The 20,735-nt window shown below is 45.6% G+C and overlaps 1 protein-coding gene across 7 annotated transcripts in view; it reads left to right on the top strand.

Moving 5' to 3' along the window:
• The window catches only part of FAT1 (FAT atypical cadherin 1), a 132,699-nt gene that overhangs the window by 1,291 nt on the left and 110,673 nt on the right, over positions 1–20,735 (top strand). For 5 of the 7 annotated variants that reach the window (XR_008295854.1, XM_053216325.1, XM_027077195.2 and 2 more), the window contains exon 2: positions 13,852–17,128. Coding sequence is in view for 6 of the 7 variants with exons in the window: in XM_053216325.1 (XP_053072300.1) it covers positions 13,870–17,128 (3,259 nt within the window). In the remaining variant the exon portion in view is untranslated. Of the gene's footprint in view, positions 1–108; positions 290–1,352; positions 2,138–13,851; positions 17,129–20,735 lie in introns of those variants that run through there. The other 2 variants (XM_053216327.1, XM_053216326.1) reach the window with 2 other exon arrangements.

Below are 20,735 nucleotides of genomic sequence, written 5' to 3'. Positions count from 1 at the left end.
GGAGGGCCGACTATTGAAAGGACGAACGCAGAGCTTCAACTACATTACTCTTTCTCGTGAGGGTAATTCGATGGTAGCAAAGAGCCATCTCTATTTCGTTTCGTTTAGGCTAAAGGATCAGGAAAACGTGTCGTCGCGAGTCTGGAATCTCCATCTCTGGCTCTCGGCTGTTCCTGTGGCGAAAAAGTGCAACTTCTTCAGGCAATTAGGTTTCGCAGTGAGCCTGGAAAATCGGGATTCCCAAACAGATGTCTTAGCTCTAATAGGCATTTTTATTTATTAATGAATGGTAATTTTGTTCAGGAATTCTTTCGTGGCGTTTATAGCATCTTGTGATTTTATGTTACGGGATGGTGTCTTTTTACTTTTCAGTGTTCTTCCTTGTCCTCCAACTCTACCTCACTCCCCCCGCACACTGTTGGCGTTCTTGCGTGACTGTGATTTCTTGAGAGTTAGAATTCGGCAAGGGGCGCATACCGATAGAGCTTGGAGATCAGGTCGTCTATTTTCGAGGTGTTCCAAGTATAAAATTGACCTGTAACTCCAGGAGCACTTTGCGCATTTATGACGATGGCCAAGCGTTTGGATGATGGTGTTAGCTGGGTGTGTGAATGAATATGTGTGTATTCTAAATACTGCGCAGGGAGTACACCAGATACTCTTAGTGCTGCGAATCAGTACATTCATTCTGCAGGCGTTATTTTTCCTTCCCAGCCATAACCTGCTAGACACCTTCATTTTTTCAAACGCCTTCTTTAATATGGTTTAGGAAGAGACTGCATTAACTTTGAACCAAGGAATGTCTCTCTTTAAGCCTAGACACCCTCGCTCGCATGTGCTTCGCAGCTCTGCCTGAAGTCCCCACCACCGGTTCCGGGGAAATCGGATCTCTTTGTCCTCACAGTGTTAAACGTTCGAGTCCCACAAACTTTCCGAGATCATGTCCGCCCTCTTTTGTGGGCCGTTTTCCAATGCCCGGGACCACTCCGGGCTTCGGCTGAGTCTCAGCCGTGCGGAGCCCGCGTCTGGAGATTGCCCGGGCCGAGGATGGTCTCACAGCCCCAGGACCGGGACTGCGCGCTCGGGCGTGGGGCGGGGGGCGAGCTTCCCCGAGTGGGGCAGCTAGAAGCTCGGGGGCTTCCCCTTGTCCCTAGGGAACTTGTACTTTAACATTAGACTGGGTTCACACTTTGTGCCGCTGACTTGCCGGCTGGGAAAGCGCACGAGGCGGCAGAGCAGCCTTTTGTCCCGCAGACGTGGGAGTCGGGGGTGTCCGCCGGAAGAGGCCGGCGTTGGGGTTCGTAACCAGGGTTGGGGAGGTTATGGGATTTAACCAGCTTTGCATAAAGAGGTGGCAGAGGAAGCACTTTCATTTTCCCTGGATCTTCGTGCACACTGAAGAAGGAAGTAGATCCGATCTAACTGCATTCCTTTTGAGACCTTTTGGAAGATTTTATTCCACCGAGCAATTGCAGACCCAGAACCGAGGCTTTCAAATGCAGATTTAAGAATTCCCTGAAGGTGCTAGGCAATCTAAAGGGAGACGGGGGAAGCTCACTTTTTTTTTTTTTTAAAGCTAAACTGTTTCCCCTTTCCTAGCAGGAAACATTCCATATTAATTCCCTGCACAGACCTGTGTGCTAGCCGTAACCAACATCCGCACTAGAGCAAGCCGCACACTGTTCCTCGGAGTGTCGCAAGATCACCCTGGGCACTCGCTCGTCTCCTCGGAAGGAGCTGGCGGCTCTGGCGGCAAGGGATCACTGACCCGCGGCGGGGCGTTGTTGCCCGGGACCCGCAAGCTCAGAGTCTGGCCGCCAGGGAAAGTCAGATCGAGTTTCCGCGCGGAAGAAACGAGCGCCGGCGCTCGCAGGCGTGGCTGCGGGCGGAGGGATATATTCCGCGCCCAGCGCGTGAGGCGCCGGTGCTTAGCCCGGCGGCCGCGGAGTGGGGCGCGCGGGCGGCGAGCAGTGGCCTCCGAGCGGGGCGCACGGCGAGGGAGGCAGGGCCGCCGACATCATGCGGACCCGTGGGCCCAGTGAGGCCCCCGGAGGACCTGGCCCCCGCTCGGGCGCGCGCTGAGGCGGCGAGGCGCGCGTCCCCGAGAGCGCCGCTGCCACTTGGGGCCAACTTTGCTGTAAGTTTGCTAGAAACGAAGCTGGGGCAAGGGGCGGGTGGGCAAGGGGCGCAGCGCCGCGCCGCGTTTGCCCGTGCGCGGTCGGGCCGGAGCCGTCTGCGCTCGGTAGGCATGCAACTTGCTGCTTCTGGGTGGCGGACTTTTCGGCTCTTTGGGTGCTTTCCCCGCACCGTCCGGCCCAGGAGCGCGCTCCTGCCGGTGCTCTGGGACAAGGGATGAAAGCAAGCCCGGCTGGAAGGTTGGTAGTGCCGTGGCGCCTGCCCACTTGGAAAGTTCAGGACCCGCTCAGGATTAGGCGGCCGGCGGAGGATGCGGGGGCGGAGAGGTGGGAGGGGGACAGTTTGCAACGTGAACCGAATGGTAATTGCCGAGCCGAGTGCCGCCGCGCGCGGGCTGCCGGCTGCGGCGGCGGCCGGGGCTGCACGGGTCTGGTCCTGGAGCCATTGCTGGAAATCAGAGCGGCGGCCGCGGCGCGGGGCTACCGGGCGGCCGGAGGGCGAGGCGAGGACTTCCGCTGCGCCCTGGAGCTCGGAAACTTCGCCTCCGCGCTCCGCTCCCCTTCCCCGGTAATTCTCGAGCCCGCTAATGATTTAACCGATCTCGCCCTAGGTTAATTCTTCCAATTTATGAGAGTCCCAGCGTTGGGGAGATGAAAGGCGAGGCCAGTAGCCAAGGAGATGGGATCTTTGAAATGGAGTCGCAGTTTCTCTTAGATGTTTTGTGCCCCGAGGGAGCGCTGCTCTGAGGGTTAAGTACTAACTGGTTGAATGTAGGTAGACGAGGTGCGATTGATAAATTGCGGGGCTAAACATTTGCAAAATGTGCTGTTTATTAGTTTGTTTTTTTTTTCCCCCTGGAGGAGAAACTTGTAAGGTCTTTTTTTTTTTTTTTTTTTAAAGAGGGATCCTCATTCTTCAGTGCTTTTTCTTAGAGTGCTTTCTTCCAGGAAGCTAACTTTGTGTTGTTTCTTTGAGATTTTTTTGTTCCCATTGATGTGAATTGCAGAGCTTTGAAAACAAGGACACAATTGTATGCTTTAGAAGAGTAAACTCAAATATTTTTTATGCATTTAAGTTTTTTGTGGGGGGGGGCATGTGTTTGAACTACAGTTTCATTAAGTGGCTTTTGTTAACTCTGTGCTTGGTAAATTTTTTCTCTTCTTTTCTTTTCTTTTCTTTCTTTCCTGGATATTTACACTGACTCTTAAAATTGGGAAACATTTAAAAGGCAGATGATCTTCATTTATTTGTCTTTTAGAAAGGCAGCCTCTTGCGGCTTTGTGGGTTGCGACATATCGGGTTCAGTAGTTGATCTCTGCACGTGTTAAAACTAGGTTTTAGTGATGTTTTCCCGTGCCATTCTTGGAGATGTAGTGGTTAACCCAACATATCCAGTTGATCGTTATTCATGAAAATGTGTTTTTTCTGCAGTTATATGGGTCAGTTTTGGCTTTATCTTTTGAGTTTTAAAAGGACAGCTTTGGTTCCACAGTTGGAATTAATTGTCTCACTGTCATCATTAAACTTCAAGATGGATTTAAAAATACTTAAAACACTACATAATTTTTAAAAAACAATTGATCTAACTCTAAGTTAAGCCAAACATGGCATTTAACAGGTTCAGTGTAAGGTTTGATTTGAATAAAGTGTGCATTTGTGTACCCATTTCTTGAAAAAGAATGTCTTAAATGAGCCAAATTCTTTGTCACTCTGAAAGGAAGGTAGATTGTTAGAGGACTTAAAAGCATTTAGGCCACCTGTATTTTACTTGTATCTTTTAATTAGTCACTAGAAGTTACCCCCAGTGAGTTCTCATCATGTTAATAGATCATTTAATCCACGTTGTGGACAAGTGCCAAGATGGGAATCTGAAAATTACGTGCAGACTAACAACTGTTTTGGTTTACCAGCAACCCTGCCCCTCTCATGTGTATCTTTAGACTTAGTTCATGAGCCACCTTGGAAGCAGTTATTTCTTTGAATGTTAGAGGTGAAAGGGATCTTACAGATTATTTAACCTCCCTTATCAAGTCTACCACCACCTGCTTTCCACCCAAGTTTGGCTGATTTTACGTAGACTGAGTAAACTGAATCAAATTAGTGCATTATTGTTGCATTAAATGTTGTCTCAGTGGCCTAATTTGTGGCCTAAAGGACCTGATTTAATAGCAGGAAGCCATAAGGCTAGGTGTCTGTTTAATCTTTTATGAGTGGGAAATTGCAGTAGGTAAGCTTTCTTTTGACCAAATTATATAGACGATCACGCCAAACTATTTTTTTTGTCTCACTTAATTGGTCAATTTGCAAGTGTTAGTTTATCCTTAGGCACTGGAAAGAAGTTTTTGAAATCAGCGATTCAGGTAATTCATTTAAGATCAGAGAGTTGTCATTTTCTTTGCTGACTTTAAAACGTATTCAGTCAGATGACGAATCTGTATATTTCATGTTTTAAAGTTTTTAGAAACTTAAACTTAACCTTTAGGTCCCAGATTTAAATATATTGCCAAAATTCTTAATTCCAAAGGTTTATTATATGTGTGGAGATGAACCTGTAGTCTTTTTACAAACTATTTAGGAAAACCAAGTGGTATTTAATCCTTCGTAGAATATCCAAGCATAGAGCTTCAAAATAAGGTCTGCATCACAGAAACTGATCTGGCATCTCTTCCAGCCAATTTGGAAGCATTTTGAGGTGGGTGGTGACCCTGTTGCTCAGCTGCTAGAAATCAGAGCCATCTGCACTGCTGTTACTGGCCTGGTGGTTGCACCTGGATTTTCTGTTAATTTCAGAAGCATGGATGTGTATTTCCCCCTGTTACCCCTCCTCTCCTAGAGTCCTGCCTTCCATTCTCCACCCTCAGCCATCTGTCCATTCATGAACTCAGCGACTGTGGGTCTCCTCTTTGCCAGACATTGGGCTGGACACAGGATACAGGGTGAGCAAATCGCATTGCCTTCCCTCAGGGAGCTTACCGCGCAGAGTGGCTGGAGGACAAAAGATAGTTATGTCCAGTGTGATAAGAGCAGGGGAGTTCATCCTAGCACTTCATTGAGCTGGGCATGGCAGGTAGGTGGGTATTGGGTAGGGTAGGGTGAGTTCTGAGGGAAGAGTGAATCAGGAGGGAATAATTTCAGGAGAGGAAATGACACCTATAAAGCAAATTGTGGAAACCTTAGTTATGACATGATTTGCGGTATGCTGAGCGCATACCATGTTATCTTTAGGAAAAGGGTTGGTTGATTTATCATCAATGCCTGTTTAATCCTGTTTTCCCATGACTTGCAGCTTGTTTTTTTCCTTTGTGCAAGTAGAACATAGAATGTCTATGATCTGGACGTACGTTGGGTTATAGACAGGGAGGACAGGTTTTTATGGGGCAGGTGTTAAGAAGTGGTGGAAAGAAAGAAACGTAGAAAAGTGAGAAAATAACTAGTATGTGAGGAATGGAGGGCAGGAAGACCAATGTTGAGGTTACCTTTTAAGAAGGCAAGGGATAGAGATCTTACAGGGTTAGAGGCCTCACCACTAGGTGGTGTCACCTGCTCTGGACAGCTTGGTGGTTTCCAGCCTGTGGAAAGTCCACCTTTTTGGCTTGAAGTAGTACTTTTGGGAGATCCAATTAGGAAGCAGGTGGAGGTCTTTAGTCTTTAGTACAAGGCTAAGAAGAATATACTTCATCAGCAGGCTAAGGGGAAACACGGAATATTTTCAAACTAGGGACTAATATTGCAAAGAAGTTTTAATGAGATTAATTTGACTGTGGTAGATGGGCTAAATTGGGGGGGGGGGTGGTAAGAACACAGGAATACTGCTTTGAAAGCTATGAGATCCTGTGCCTGAGTAAATACAGATAGGAACTAGGTGACAAATGGAAAGGGGACAGTTTTCAGATTGAGAGTAAAAAATTGTCCACAGTCTCAATAACTTTAGATATGGAGGTTTGGTAGTTAGAAATAAAAGATCGGTGTCTGTACAAGTGTGAGAGAGAGGAAAGTGGTGGGGGAAGGGTGGGGAGGAGAGAAGTATCTCTCCGGAGGGCAGGAGGCTATGAAGATTTTAGTACAGTTTTTCAAATAAAGAGATGGAATCCAAGCATTAGGTAACCACCATGAATTCACACAATTGATTTAGGGACAAAGCCAAGGCTAGATCACAGGTTTTATGCCTGCCAGCCCCTTCTTTCTTAATCGATTTCTTGGGTTGCAAGCCTGAGTGATTTGGAAAGTGGAGAAACTGTTCCGTTGCTGGAGAGGTGCAGTAGGATAGTAGAGTGGAATGGCTGGCATGTTGCGGCTGGGAGCTGGTGAAAGGCTGTGTGGCAGGTGTGATGGCATCTCAGGAGGCGTGTTCCCACACTTGGGGGAAGGTAAGGCTGGAATGTGGGATTCCAAAGTGCTCCTGGCCGATTGAGGACGATTGAGGACGACTGAGTGGATGAGACCTCGACGCACGATACTACGTGCATATGTAAGAAGAGTCAGAAGACAGAAGTTTGTGATGGCGAACTTCAAGGCGAGAGAGTGTAGAGTGTAGAAGAGTGTTGAGGAAAATCAGGAAAACAGTGTCATTTATCCTTTATGTGTTGTGGATTGACCATGCTTTAGGCAGTCTGTGACCTGTAAAGGACGCAAGGGTGTGGTGGGTGGTGTCACATGTGACATTAATTCAGGGAGTACTGAGAAAAAGTCCTCTGATTTGACACTGACTTGTGATGCCAGGAGAAGCTGTGTCTGGTGCCAGGATGGATGTGAGGTCCTGTAGAGCAGTTGAGGGTAGAAGTAGCCTCTTTGGAGACAGAAGTCAGGGTAGCCCTAAGCAAGTTCTTGTTTAGAACTCTCTGCCTGTACGGGAAGGGGAAATATAGGGTGTGAGTTGGAAGGAAGTGAAGGTTTGAATGAAGCTTATTTTTAAGTAGGGATAAACTTGTGTGTGTTTGTAGACCCTGGAAAAAGGGCCGGTCATGGCTGGGTCATTTGAGTGTGATGGTTGAGAGGGAGTGATAATTTAGGGAGGAGCTGCAGAAGAGGCAGAATTTTATGTACGGCACCCTGGGTGGCTTTATTTGTAGCTAGGCAGGGTCCCGTGTCTTCTGAAAGGTGGGAAGAAGAACAAATAGGGGGAAAGAACATTTTAAGGAGAGGAAGAGGAGGGACTTTGTATATGATGACTTTCCTTTTTTTTTTTTTTTTTTCTTTTACACGGAACCTTCACCTACCCGATCCATTATTTACTGAGATATCTGTATGTGTACCTAAATAATTATCATCATAATTTGGCCAGTAGTAAAAGCTTTACTAATTTGGGAGTGGAGGAAGTGGCTGGTGTTAATTAATGGCCACCCTGCCAAAATGACATTTAAATGCTATTTGTTTGCAGAGAAAAAGTACGTTAGGTGAGATGATGTAAAATCACGAGCGGTAAGCTGTGTTTCTGGAACTTCTCCGTGAGCAATGTTTGCCCTGGAGCGTGGGTGAGGAGAAAGTGGTTGCAGGGTGAGTAACAAGTAGTGGTCATGTCTGGTCTGTAAAAAGAGGAAAGTGAATAGCCCATGGATGCCTAGCCCAGCCAGAAATGTCTGTGCAGCCCGTGTTCCTCCTGTCTTGTCTTGTATGTCACAACGGCACGGAACAGCCAGTGATCTTCAGATGCCCGCAGATGTGTTTTATAGGTTCATAGAGCAGGTAAATCACATAGCAGATTTTATATGGAGGCTGCTTACAAACTAGGAACTCTCTAATTTTCTTCAGGTTTTTAAGTGCTGGAAGAGAGTTACGTTGTGCTGAGGGGAGAGATTTGGGGTTGTCACCGGCATGTATTAGTGGTTTGAAGACTGCGTTAAATGGAATGAGTTGTTGATCATTTGAAGGCAGTATTTAAATCAAGTCATCGCCGGAGCAACCAGACTTAGCGCGGCCCCTCTCAGAATTAACACCAGGAGCAGTTACAGGAGACACATCCAGCCTAAGGCTGTTCAGTCTGGGTTCATAGTGGGCCCCCACCCCTGTTGCTATGGACAAATGTCCGAACGTGGCTTAGAAAGATTTGATACGCACTCGGAAAATAAACAGGAGCCACCCGTTACATTTTCAGTGTAACAGTAAAAACTTTTAAAAGTACTGTTGTTGGCTATTATAATTTATTAGGAAAGTGACTTTTTCCCTTCTTGTAAATGGTATCTGGAAGCTGTGAATTAGTAATACCTGAATAACAGGCTTTCTTAGTAAGATCTAATTCTCTCTCTTTCTTTCCCTCCCTCCCTCTCTCCCTTTCCCTCCCTCCCTTTCCCTCCCTCCCTCTCTCCCTTTCCCTCCCTCCCTCTCTCCCTTTCCCTCCCTCCCTCTCTCCCTTTCCCTCCCTCCCTCTCTCCCTTTCCCTCCCTCCCTCTCTCTCCCTTTCCCTCCCTCCCTCCCTCCCCCTCCCTCTCCTTCCTTCCCCCTCCCTCCCTCCCCCCTCCCTCCCCTCCCTCCCCTCCCTCCCCCTCCCCTCCCTCCCCCCTCCCCTCTCTCTCCCCTCTCTCTCTCCCCCTCCCTCTCTCCCCCTCCCTCTCTCCCCTCCCCCTCCCTCTCTCCCCCTCCCTCTCTCCCCCCCTCCCTCTCTCCCCCCCTCCCTCTCTCCCCCCTCCCTCTCTCTCTCCCTCCATCCCCCTCCCTCCCTATTGATTTTAGAGACCATTAAACATTTAATATACACTATTTTTAAAAAACAGGAGTCATTTACATTTCATACTGGCTTTTTGGTGACATATTTCTTTGAAAATGTGGTTATCTTCCCTGCAGTTGAAACATCTTCAAAAATACTTTAAAAATGTGACACTATTCAAACTGAACATTAAGCTCTGGATTTCAGTAATAAGTTCAACTCTAGTGAGTGCTCTCACTGCTGCTGATACAAAATGGGAGAATGTGGGAGGGCACGCCGAGGGAGAACACAGAGTTCTTCAGATGAATATTTTTGTGTGTTTTTATCCTCACAGGTGGCATTGATGCTGTTTACTTTTTGCCTGTTGCATGGCGGGCTGAAAGCATGTTAAGATTTGGGACCTCTAAGTAATAGATGTACAACATTTAGGGGATTTTATGCATGTGTAATGCTGTGTCCCACCTAGTCCTATCATGGAAGCATATGCAACATTTCTGAATCTTCAGCTTTAGATCTACATATTTGAATTTATGCAGTTTTGTTCTTAGCACTGGGGCTGTGTTTTGTGACGAAGGGGCAGTCACGGTAATTGACTTAGAACACTCTATGTGAAGGTCTCCCTAATGAAGAAATATGAGCACGTTAATATCTGATTTCTACTAGAAAAATTATTTTTTCTCTCTTATTTATGGATTTCCAGAAATCTATACTAAAGATATTTTAGCTTCGGACCTGAGGCCCTTTCCTCTACAGGCTGCACTAAGTAAACATTCTTGGTTTTCACTTTGCAAAATGCATAGAAGAAAACCTAAACTACAATGAGTTGAAGTAGTATGATCACCTTCTAAATATCAAAGTGTAGCCTTTGGCTAAGATCGTTTCTGGAGTTTAATTTTCATAAGCATGAACTCTAGGTAATGTACTTTTCAGTAGAAATGGTATTAGTATCTTTTTTTTTTTCCTTCCTCAGCTTTGCTGTTTGTTTTGCACAGGGGAACAGCCACCACTTTTTTGATCACGCATTTTATAGCAGAACCTGAATCCACGGTTCTAGGTTCCTTTACTAAAGGTTAATACCTCCTAAAAAGTGAATTGTTTTCTTCCTTTTTTTTTAAATATTTGAGAGAGCAGGAGAGAGTGAGATCAAGAGTGAGGCGGGGGAGGGGCAGAGAGAGACAGGGAGGGAGAATCTCAAGCAGGTTCCATGCCGTCAGTGCAGAGCCTGGCGTGGGACTCGATCTCACGACCTGTGAGATCATGACCAAAGCCAAAATCGAGTTGGATGCTTGACTGACTGAGCCACCCAGGCGCCCCATGGAATTTTTGTTTTCTGATGTAAAAAGTTGCCCTTACTCATTGATCCTGATCACAGTGGCATTCTGTTAGCCAGGTTTGCAGAGTAAATTCCGGGTTTTGAACGGTTTCTGTTGAGGGTGGTCCAGCAGGGGTAGTCCGGCTTTGAGCTGTCCCTGAGAAGAACCGCTGGCGGGGTGGGTTCAGGAAGGTGATCAGGTGTGGGGAATGCAGCTGTGAGAGCAGGGTGGTGGCCGAGATGCGGTGGGGAGGGAACCGTTGCAGTAATGTGATGTGTTGGCCTTTTCCTGGTGCCGGGTTGGGGCGTGAGGGCGTGTCCGGGGCCGGCCAGCAGTGTGTGCAGCTGCATAGTAGCAGCCAGTGTGTATGCGTCATTGCCAAGTTCTAATGTGAGGCTTCAGATGTTCAGAAAGATTGACGGACCCATCCTGTTTTTATAACACCACTGTTTCTTGCTTCTGCGTCAGCGACTGACTGCTGTCCCGTCTCATGTGCTGGTTCTCCTCTTCTGTCCTCCACATTTTGGGGGCGTGGGTCATCAGGGCTCTGTGCTTGGTTTTCTTTTCCTCTCTACCTGTACTCTCTCCCTGGATGATCTCAGTTTTGTGGTTGAAACAGCATGCTCTGTATATTCAGGCAACTCTCACATTTGTGTCTCCAGGCTGGACCTCTCCCACACGTCAGCTTGCCCCCTCAGAATCATTACTTGGGTAACAGTGGGCATTTTCACCTTAACTTTCCAAAACTCCTCATCTAATTCCCTAGGTCCTGTTCCTCTCTAGTTAGTTGTGACAAGTGCACCATAATAATGGGAGAGGTTACCAACAGGAGAGACCGTCTTCATAACTTTCCTGTAAATCTAAAATGATTCTAAAGGTTAAAATTTATATATAAAAAAAACTCCCTTACTGCTCTCCCCTCATCTGTGCCCCAGCCACAGTGGTCTCTGTTTTTGTAACTAATGCCTCTCTACTGGACGTGATTTTGAGCCCCAGGGAACACTGGCAAAGTCTGGAAACTGTTTGTTTGTTTGTTTGTTTGTTTGTTTGTTTGTTTTGGTGGGAGAGTGTGGAGTGAGTTGGAGGAGATACAACAGGCTTTGAATGGGTGGAGACCAGGATAACAATGAACATCCTAGAATGCACTCTGGGCCTTTTGAATTTTATTTATGTATTATGTATGTACGTATCTATTTTAGAGAAAGTAGGGGGGAGAGGCAGAGAGAGAACAAGAACGAGGATCCAAAGCAGGCTCTATGCTCACAGCAGAGACCCCAATATGGGGCTGGAACCCACGAACCTTCAGATCGTGACCTGAACGGAAATCAAGAGTCGGACGCTTAACCCACTGAGCCGCCCGGGTGGCCCTTGGGCCTTTTGAATTTAGTTCTGTCTTTCCCTTCAGGTTCCGGACCACAGTCTCCTGCCCTTCTTTATTTTTCTTTTTAGTGCCTCATCATCAGCATGGGATACACTCTGCTTGTTTCTCACCAGGAAATATGTCTTCCATGAGGATTTGTTGCTGCTTTGGCTCACTTTTGTATCCCCAGCATCTAGAACGATTCCTAGCACATAGCATTAAATATTCGTTGAATGAAGTCAAATAATTGATGAAGGGAGTGAGTGAGTGAGTGGAACAGATGGCCTGCACCTGTGCTAAAATATTCAGCTAGAGTCTTGGAAATAAAGCATGAACATTCACCTAGCTGCCTGTTCTCCACAAATTACCACTGTTGACAGTTGATTTTTTTTTTTTTGGATCCAGAATGTTTCTGTCCATTTTTCAGCATATTCATATACTGTGCACACAATTCATCCCCCCCCCCTTTTTTTACACACATACATGGGATCAGTTTAATTTTTCCATTTAACATATCTGGACGTCTCTATGTACCAACATTCAGAGTGACGGCTTATTCTTTTTAGTGGCTGCATAATACTTTATATGGAGAATTAAGCAATAATATTTTAATTGTTTACAATAGAGTCCCGGCATAATACTTTGTTGTAAAGTGGATAGCAGTAACAAGTCTTCTGAGATGAAACACTGTGCTTGCTTCTTTCACATGAGCTTTTTAAGTGTTACTGAAAGCATCTTCTCTCTCTCTCTATTGTTCTTAGTTCGTAAATGCCTCAGGATCTGGAAATAGTCTTTGGTTCACGTACCCTCCACAGTCTGTCCTGAACTAGGCTCCCCATACCTGTAAGTTGAACTGAAGTTTTCCCTGGTTTAGGGGACGTCCCTGCATCATTATATCTTTCAGATTTCCCTGAATATTAGGACTGTTGACCACATGAAGAGATTGTTTTGTGAGGAAACTGTTTTCTTATTTTGAAGTGATCATCGTTCTCCGGGAGGCTGGAAGTCTGTATGGTCTCCTGACTTTATCGCTGAGGAGATGGCATGATAGCGAAGGCACATGTCAGGGGGCCCGCCTGGAATGTGATTGAGCATCCGTTAAGCCTTGTGTGAAGGAGGGCCTTTCTTTTTTCCCTGATGAAATGACTGATGGGGTGCGGTGAAGATACTGTGAGTTAATGCTGCCTCGCGAATTCCCGCCGGCCCTTCAACCAGCCCTCCAGTCTGCTGCTGCTTTCACCTTTGGGTGGGGCTCCCTTTCTGGGAGCACTTGTTTGAGGGTGCAGTGCCGTCCTCTCGGGAGAGTGCTGGGGTGTTTTGTGAGGCTCCATTGATTTGCAAGGTGAATTTGTTGGCATTTAGAGGAACGGTGGGTCTGAAAATAATTGTCTTGCTCATCCGGAAGGCCAGCCCAGAGGACTGCCTACCTTCCGCTTGCTAAGGGAACCCTTTCTCAAATGCCCCCTTGCCTTCCCGTTTCCCCTCTGACCTTCTCCGCGGGGCCGACCATCTTGCTGCGTTCATGGGGCCCTCTCTGTGTGTCAGCCTGGATGCTTTAGCTGTGTGTGTGTGTGTGTGTGTGTGTCTTGTGTTTGGTTGTGAACACTGGTTGTTGACTGCAGTGGTGATAAAACATTGATGTGGTGGGTAAGATTCGCTTTGCTGTTTGACATCAGGCTGCTGGTTTCCCATTTGTAAATGGACTCTTTTTGACTCACGTTGGTTTAGAAGTGACCTCAGTATCAAAATGATATAATGATTTTATAAGTATTTTAATACCTTTAAATAGCTACATAACGCTAAATGAGACCGTAAACCCTTACGTTTTGGAGGGAGTCAACTAAATGATTCTTAGAAAGAAATAATTTCTGGATCACTTTTGAGATGAGGTTATAGAATGTCATTATGGGAGGTCCTATGAAACCACCTTTCAGGTTGGGTCTTGTTCTGAATCAGTTCTTCAAAGCTTCCTGTGCTTGGGATACTGTGGCAGCATGAAATTTGTGAGCTTTTGGGCATTTCATCTGTTGTGTATAAGTAAACCTAGACAATGTTCGTTATCTCCCTTTGTCACAGTTGGTTCCATTTGCCTTGAAGAATCAAGTAGAACAATTCAACTTTGGTGTTACATGTAGCTGGCGGGAGTCTTTGATCTGAAGCTCCTTATGATTCTTGAGTCCTCAAAGTACAAGAAAAAGATTGTTCCTTAGTAATTCTAGACATGTTAGAGGTATTGATACTTGGACAACGGAAAAAAACCTAAAAACAATTGCACATATTTGTATTTCATACATATGTACAATACTTCACTAAAATGCAAAGTCTAAAACTCCCGAAACAAGTTTACGCCGCCTTGTTTATTTCTTCGAGGTCACAATTCTTCTTTCTTTCCTGTGTTTTAGATTCCTGAGGGTTAAGCGATGGGGAGACCTGTGGCCTTGCTCCTGCTCCTGCTCCTCCAGCGTTTTGGAGACGGCGACGGAAGCCAAACCCCTGAGCAGAGTCCTCTCCAGTTTACACACTTCCAGTACAATGTCACGGTGCACGAAAACTCTGCAGCTAAAACCTACGTGGGCCATCCTGTAAAGATGGGTATTTACCTTACAGATCCACTGTGGGAGTTAAGGTACAGAATTATCTCCGGGGACAACGAAAACCTTTTCAAAGCTGAAGAGTATGTCCTTGGAGACTTTTGCTTCTTAAGAATAAGGACCAAAGGAGGAAATACAGCTATTCTTAATAGGGAAGTAAAAGACCATTACACATTGATAGTCAAAGCAGTTGAAAAAAATACTAATGCTGAAGCCCGAGCCAAGGTCAGGGTGCAAGTGCTGGATACAAACGACTTGAGACCGCTGTTCTCCCCCACCTCGTACAGTGTTTCGTTACCTGAAAACACAGCCATAAGGACCAGTATTGCCAGAGTCAGCGCCACAGATGCAGACATAGGAACCAACGGAGAGTTTTACTACAGTTTCAAAGATCGAACAGATGTGTTCGCTATTCACCCGACCAGCGGTGCCATAGTTTTAACTGGTAGGCTCGATTACGCAGAGACCAAGCTCTATGAGATGGAGATTCTTGCTGTGGACCGTGGGATGAAACTGTATGGTAGCAGTGGTATCAGCAGCATGGCTAAGCTGACGGTTCACGTGGAACAGGCCAACGGATGTGCTCCTGTGATCACAGCGGTGACGCTGTCTCCATCAGAACTGGACAAGGACCCAACATATGCAATCGTAACGGTGGACGACTGTGATCAGGGGCCCAATGGGGAAATAGCTTCTTTAAGCATTGTGGCAGGTGACCTCCTTCAACAGTTTAGAACAGTGAGGTCCTCTCCAGGGAGTAAAGAATATAAAGTCAAGGCAGTTGGTGGCATTGATTGGGACAGTCATCCTTTTGGCTACCACCTGACGCTACAGGCTAAAGATAAAGGAACCCCTCCCCAGTTCTCTTCTGTGAAAGTAATTCATGTGACTTCTCCGCAGTTCAAAGCTGGGCCAGTCAAGTTTGAAAAGGATGTTTATAGAGCAGAAATCGGTGAGTTTGCTCCTTCCAATACCCCTGTGGTCATGGTGAAAGCCACGCCTAGTTATTCTCATTTGAGGTATGTTTTCAAAAGTACCCCTGGGAAAGCTAAGTTCAGTTTAAATCCCAACACTGGTCTCATTTCCATTTTGGAGCCAGTTAAAAGACAGCAGGCATCCCATTTTGAACTTGAAGTAACAACAAGTGACAGAAGAGCCTCGACCAGAGTGTTGGTTAAAGTCTTAGGTGCAAACAGCAATCCCCCTGAGTTTACCCAGACTGCTTACAAAGCATCTTTCGATGAGAACGTGCCCATTGGTACGACGGTCCTGAGCGTGAGTGCCGTGGACCCCGATGAGGGGGAGAATGGCTATGTGACTTACAGTATTGCCAATTTAAACCACGTGCCCTTCGTCATTAACCATTTCACTGGTGCCGTGAGTACTTCAGAAAACCTGGACTATGAGCTGATGCCTCGGGTTTATACTCTGAGGATTCGAGCGTCAGACTGGGGCTTGCCATACCGCCGGGAAGTTGAAGTCCTCGCCACGGTGACCCTCAATAACTTGAATGACAACACACCCTTGTTTGAGAAAATCAATTGTGAAGGAACTATCCCCAGGGATCTAGGTGTGGGGGAGCAAATAACTACTGTTTCTGCGATTGATGCTGACGAACTTCAGTTGGTCCGATACCAGATTGAAGCTGGAAACGAACTAGATTTGTTCAGCCTAAACCCCAGCTCTGGGGTGTTGTCCCTAAAGCAGTCGCTACTGGATGGCTTAGGGACCAAGGTGTCATTTCACAGCCTGAGAATCACGGCCACAGATGGAGAGAATTTTGCCACACCGTTATACATCAACATAACTGTGGCTGCTAGTCGCAAGCCAGTACACTTGCAGTGCGAAGAGACGGGCGTTGCCAAAATGCTGGCGGAGAAACTCCTGCAGGCAAATAAGTTACACAGTCAGGGAGAGGTGGAGGACATTTTCTTTGATTCCCACTCTGTCAATGCGCACGCGCCACAGTTCAGAAGTACTCTCCCCGCTGGTGTTGAGGTGAAGGAAAACCATCCAGTGGGTGCCAGCATAATTTTCATGAATGCTACTGACCTGGACACTGGCTTCAATGGAAAACTGGTCTATGCCATTTCTGGAGGAAATGAGGATAGTTGCTTTGTAATTGACATGGAAACTGGAATGCTAAAGATTTTATCTCCGCTTGACCGTGAAACAACAGACAAGTACACCCTGAACATTACAGCATCTGACCTTGGTATACCACAGAAGGCCGCTTGGCGTCTTGTAGACATCAGAGTTCTGGATGCCAATGATAATCCCCCGGAGTTTTTACAGGAGAGCTACTTTGTTGAAGTGAGCGAAGACAAAGAGGTAGATAGTGAAATCATCCAGGTTGAAGCCACAGATAAAGATTTAGGGCCGAATGGACATGTGACCTACTCTATTCTCACAGACACAGATAAATTCTCCATTGACAGCGTGACTGGAGTTGTTAAAATTGTGTCCCCTTTGGATCGCGAAGTACAGCATGTGCATTACTTAAAGATTGAAGCCAGGGATCAAGCCAGAGAAGAACCTCAGTTGCTTTCCACTGTTCTTTTGAAAGTATCATTACAGGATGTTAATGACAACCCACCTAGGTTCATTCCACCTAATTACCGTGTGAAAGTTCGCGAAGACCTTCCGGAAGGAACCATAATCATGTGGTTGGAGGCCTACGATCCCGATTTAGGTCAGTCTAGCCAAGTGAGATACAGTCTGCTGGACCACGGAGAAGGACACTTTGATGTGGATAAACTCAGCGGAGCAGTCAGAATTGTCCAGCATTTGGACTTTGAGAAGAAGCAAGTGTATAATCTCACCGTGAGGGCCAAAGACAAAGGGAAGCCGGTTTCTCTGTCTTCCACTTGCTATGTTGAAGTTGAGGTCATTGATGTGAACGAGAACTTACACCCACCAGTGTTTTCCAGCTTTGTGGAGAAGGGGGTAGTGAAAGAAGATGTCCCTATTGGTTCCTCAGTAATGACAGTATCTGCTCACGATGAGGACACAGGAAGAGACGGGGAGATCCGCTATTCCATAAGAGATGGTTCTGGTGTTGGTGTTTTCAAAATAGACGAAGAGACAGGTAAATACATTATTACTCTTCTGGTTTGATCTCCCCTCCCATTTGTCCCAAAGTAATGATCTGCCCTGCGCTGGCTCCTGTACAGTTCCCTGTTGGCCTCTGTCAGGGCTCCACACAGAAGTGCACATGCATGCTTTTTGCCCTCTTAGAAGCATCCCTGTGTGTAGTAAGTCGTGAGTATGGAACCGAAGGAACTTGAATGACGTGATGTACAATGAGTAAGGAAACGGGAGAAAGTTGGAATCATTACCATTGATCCTGATCTTTAAGTTTGTGCTCTGCATTATCAGAAGCATCACTGTGGTTTTGCTGTAACTTTGAGGAACTGTTCCAGAGCTGTTCAAGCTAGTCTTTTTGCACACTTAGAACCGCCACCGCCCACTATCTGGCATGCTTTTCAGAGATGATTGCACACCTGCAGAATTGTGCAGTGCACAGAGAGAACACACTGCTAAAGCTTCCGCGATGTGGTCTGCTTTCCTTAGTACCTCTTCCAAGTTTTGTTTGAGAGGCAGACAGACGTAGGGAAGTACAATGTTGAATTGTAGGGACTTGGCTCTTTGAGTTGTTAATTGGGTGATCTTGGACAAGTTAATTATCTTATCGAAACTGACTTCATCTATATGATGGGGACGCTCAAAAAGGCTGCAAGATTTATGCGAGGATAAAGTGAAATAACATGGGAAGGCTGCCGAGCGCGTGTTAGTCTGTTAATGTCTTCGAAATGGTAAGGAGGCTTTGTTAGCATACCCTTTCACCTGGAATAAGAGCCTAAAACCAGAACATCCGGGACGGCCGACTGATGCTACGGTCTGTTGCTTTGCACTTTGTGCATATCTCTAATTTAGCTGCTCTTCTCGGATAGTACAGTTTGATGTCGGTCTCCCCTGATGGAGCGTGAGCCTTTGTATTAGTTTGCCAAGGGCCAGCGTAGCGAAGGACACAGACTGGGTGGTTTGAGCCACAGACATTGATGTTTTCACAATTCTGGAGTCTAGAAGTCGAGTTTGGAGGTGTTGGCAATGGTAGGTTTTTTCTGAGTCCTTTCTCCTTGGCTTGTAGATGGCTGTCTTCTCCCTGTGTCTTCACCATCTTCTCTGTGTATGTCTGTGCCCTATTCTCTTTTTATAAGGACATTAGTCATATTGGATTAGGGATCACCCTAATGGCCTCTGTTTATTTCCAAGTCGGTCACATTCTGAAGTACTGGGTGTTAGGGCTTCAGTGCATGAATTTTAGGGGACATAATTCGGCCAAAAACCACCTTTCAGGACAGGCTTTTATTTAGCTCATGCATTTTCTGTCCTCAGCCCTAGCAAGAAGTACTAGGCATATAGAAGCTGCTCATTAAATGTGAAGACAACGAACGAGCAAACGAATGATTATTTTGATGAGTGTCACATTAAAATGAATGAATGTCCTGCTTCCTGAGAACGGTAGTGGAAATAGAAGGAAACTGGGTAATCACAGGGTTAGATGAACTGCCATAGATGGGAGTTCAGTTCGTTTGTTGATCTCATTGATATGTCCTTTATGAATATATCCATTCTAAAAGATGTTTTTCTTATTACACTGAAATTTTAAGTTTATCTTTAAAATGATACAAGTAAATTATTTAATACCCACCCCACTAAGCATGCCTACATCTAATATAAGAAACATAATTATTATCCTAGAAAAAGTTATTTTAGAAGCCATCATATTTTTAATGTACTTTGGTTTATTCAAGGGATTCTTTTTGTAATGAGTTGTAGACCATTAGCCTGTGTTGGGTGTATCCATTCCTCTAAAATGCCAGATTTTAATTTTTTAATTTTGAAATTTTTTGTTAGTTTCTAGATTTTAGAAAAATTTTAATTTATTTTTTAATTCCGGTATAATTAAAGGATAAAATACCAGATTTCTGTTTTTATTTTTACATCATGCCGCCATTTAGAATCTTCAATCCAATTTCATCAAAGATTACCAGCCACATGCCGTGATTAGTTCTCTAGAAACAACTTTGCTTTCTGTGTGCAAATCAGTGTCAATGAAATAAAAACTGAAACCATATACTGAGCAAAGAACTCTATTAACCTTGTTTCAAACTTTTATTCTCAGTCTTCTTCAGCTTAATTAGCTGCACAGAATGAATTGTGTCTAAGCAAAAATGGAAAAGAGTGCGGGTCGAATGGGAAATGGGTGGGCGGTGGTGGCTTGAAGAAAGATGGGGGGATGTGAGAGATTAGCTAGGTTTTGTAATAAATAAATTTTTATGGTAACATGATATATTGTGTTTTAGAAGGATGTTTTATTGTTGGTATAAAAAAGATAAAATTATGAGGAAAGGGAGTGTAATAAGCTATTTGTGGCAGATTGGCTGGTGATTTAGGAGGTGGGAGTGTTTATTGGAAGTAAGGGAAAAGAATAAGAGATTGGGGGGTTTTTAAGGGTTGAGTGAGGGGTAGGGGAGGATAGGGGAGGGGGTATGGATGGGGGGAGATGAAAGGTGGAGGGAATAGGGGAGAGAGGGGGGGGGGGGGGTTGGAGGTGATGGGGGGGAGCAGGGGGGTGGGGTATGTAGAAAAGAGGAAAAAATGGTGAGGGGGTAAAGGATGAAGATTTGGGTGTTAGGTGGGGGAGTGATGAGGAGGTAAAGGAAGGGTAAATAAGAAGGAAGGTGAGGGGTGGAAGGGAAGGATAATAATAGGTGATAGGGAGGTGGTGGGGGGGGGGGGGAGGGGGAGAAAGGAGGAAGGTTTGGGTTTTATGTGATGAGGGGATGTGATATGTTGGTGAATTTGTGGATATAGGAGGGAGGGGAGGGGGGGGTGGTAGTGGGGGGTGGGGGGTTGGTTGGGGGGGTGAGATGGGGGGGGGGGAGTACTATTTGTGTGGTGGGATTTAGAAAGGGGTATGATTGTCGGGGAATTATGTGAAGTGGGGGTTTGTTATGGTAGGTAGAAGGGGGGTGTGGAGTGATGTGAAAAAGAAGAGGTGAGTGTTGTGTGTAGTGTGTGAAGAGGGTAGAATTGTGTTGGAGTGGGGATGGGTGTGGGAGGGATTCGGGTTGTGGTTAATATGGGTTTAGGATTAAATTGTATTAGTTGTGGGGGAGATGTGGGAGTTGGTATTGGTTGAAGGTAAAAGGGAGGGGACGAAGGGAGGTTTTGTGAGTAGTTTTAGTTATTTTTTGAGGGTTACAATGGTTTGGGTGTGTATGTTTTTTTAATGAAAATGGAGTTTTTGGTTATTGTAAAGGTTGGGAGTTTTGTTTTTTTGAGCACTGCCTTTTGGGTTTTTCTTTCAAGTGAAAAGAGTATTTTTGTTGCTTTTTAAAGATTCATTTAGAAACTAGTAATTTTTTTTTTTTTTTTTGCTTATAAAGTTAAGACATTGGGATATTCTTACTACCAAGGGAGAAAAAAGGAAACCACCAACCAAACAAGGCAGGGTTCTGAAATCTGGAGTAGTTTTCAAAGCTGAATGGCAGCGCTAGACTTTTCTGGTGGTAACTTAGTGGGGGGCCAGGGGATGAATTGGGACTGTGGGCATTGGGGTTGGGAAGTATATAAGAAACTTTGTGCATCTGTGTAACTACTGAGATTTGAAAGTGAGAGAAAAGTTG

Source organism: Acinonyx jubatus, chromosome B1, assembly GCF_027475565.1.
Source record: "Acinonyx jubatus isolate Ajub_Pintada_27869175 chromosome B1, VMU_Ajub_asm_v1.0, whole genome shotgun sequence".
In the NCBI taxonomy this organism is placed as follows: Eukaryota; Metazoa; Chordata; class Mammalia; order Carnivora; family Felidae; genus Acinonyx; species Acinonyx jubatus.
Note: the sequence above shows the minus strand (reverse complement) of the source record. Positions and strands in the feature narration are given on the sequence as shown.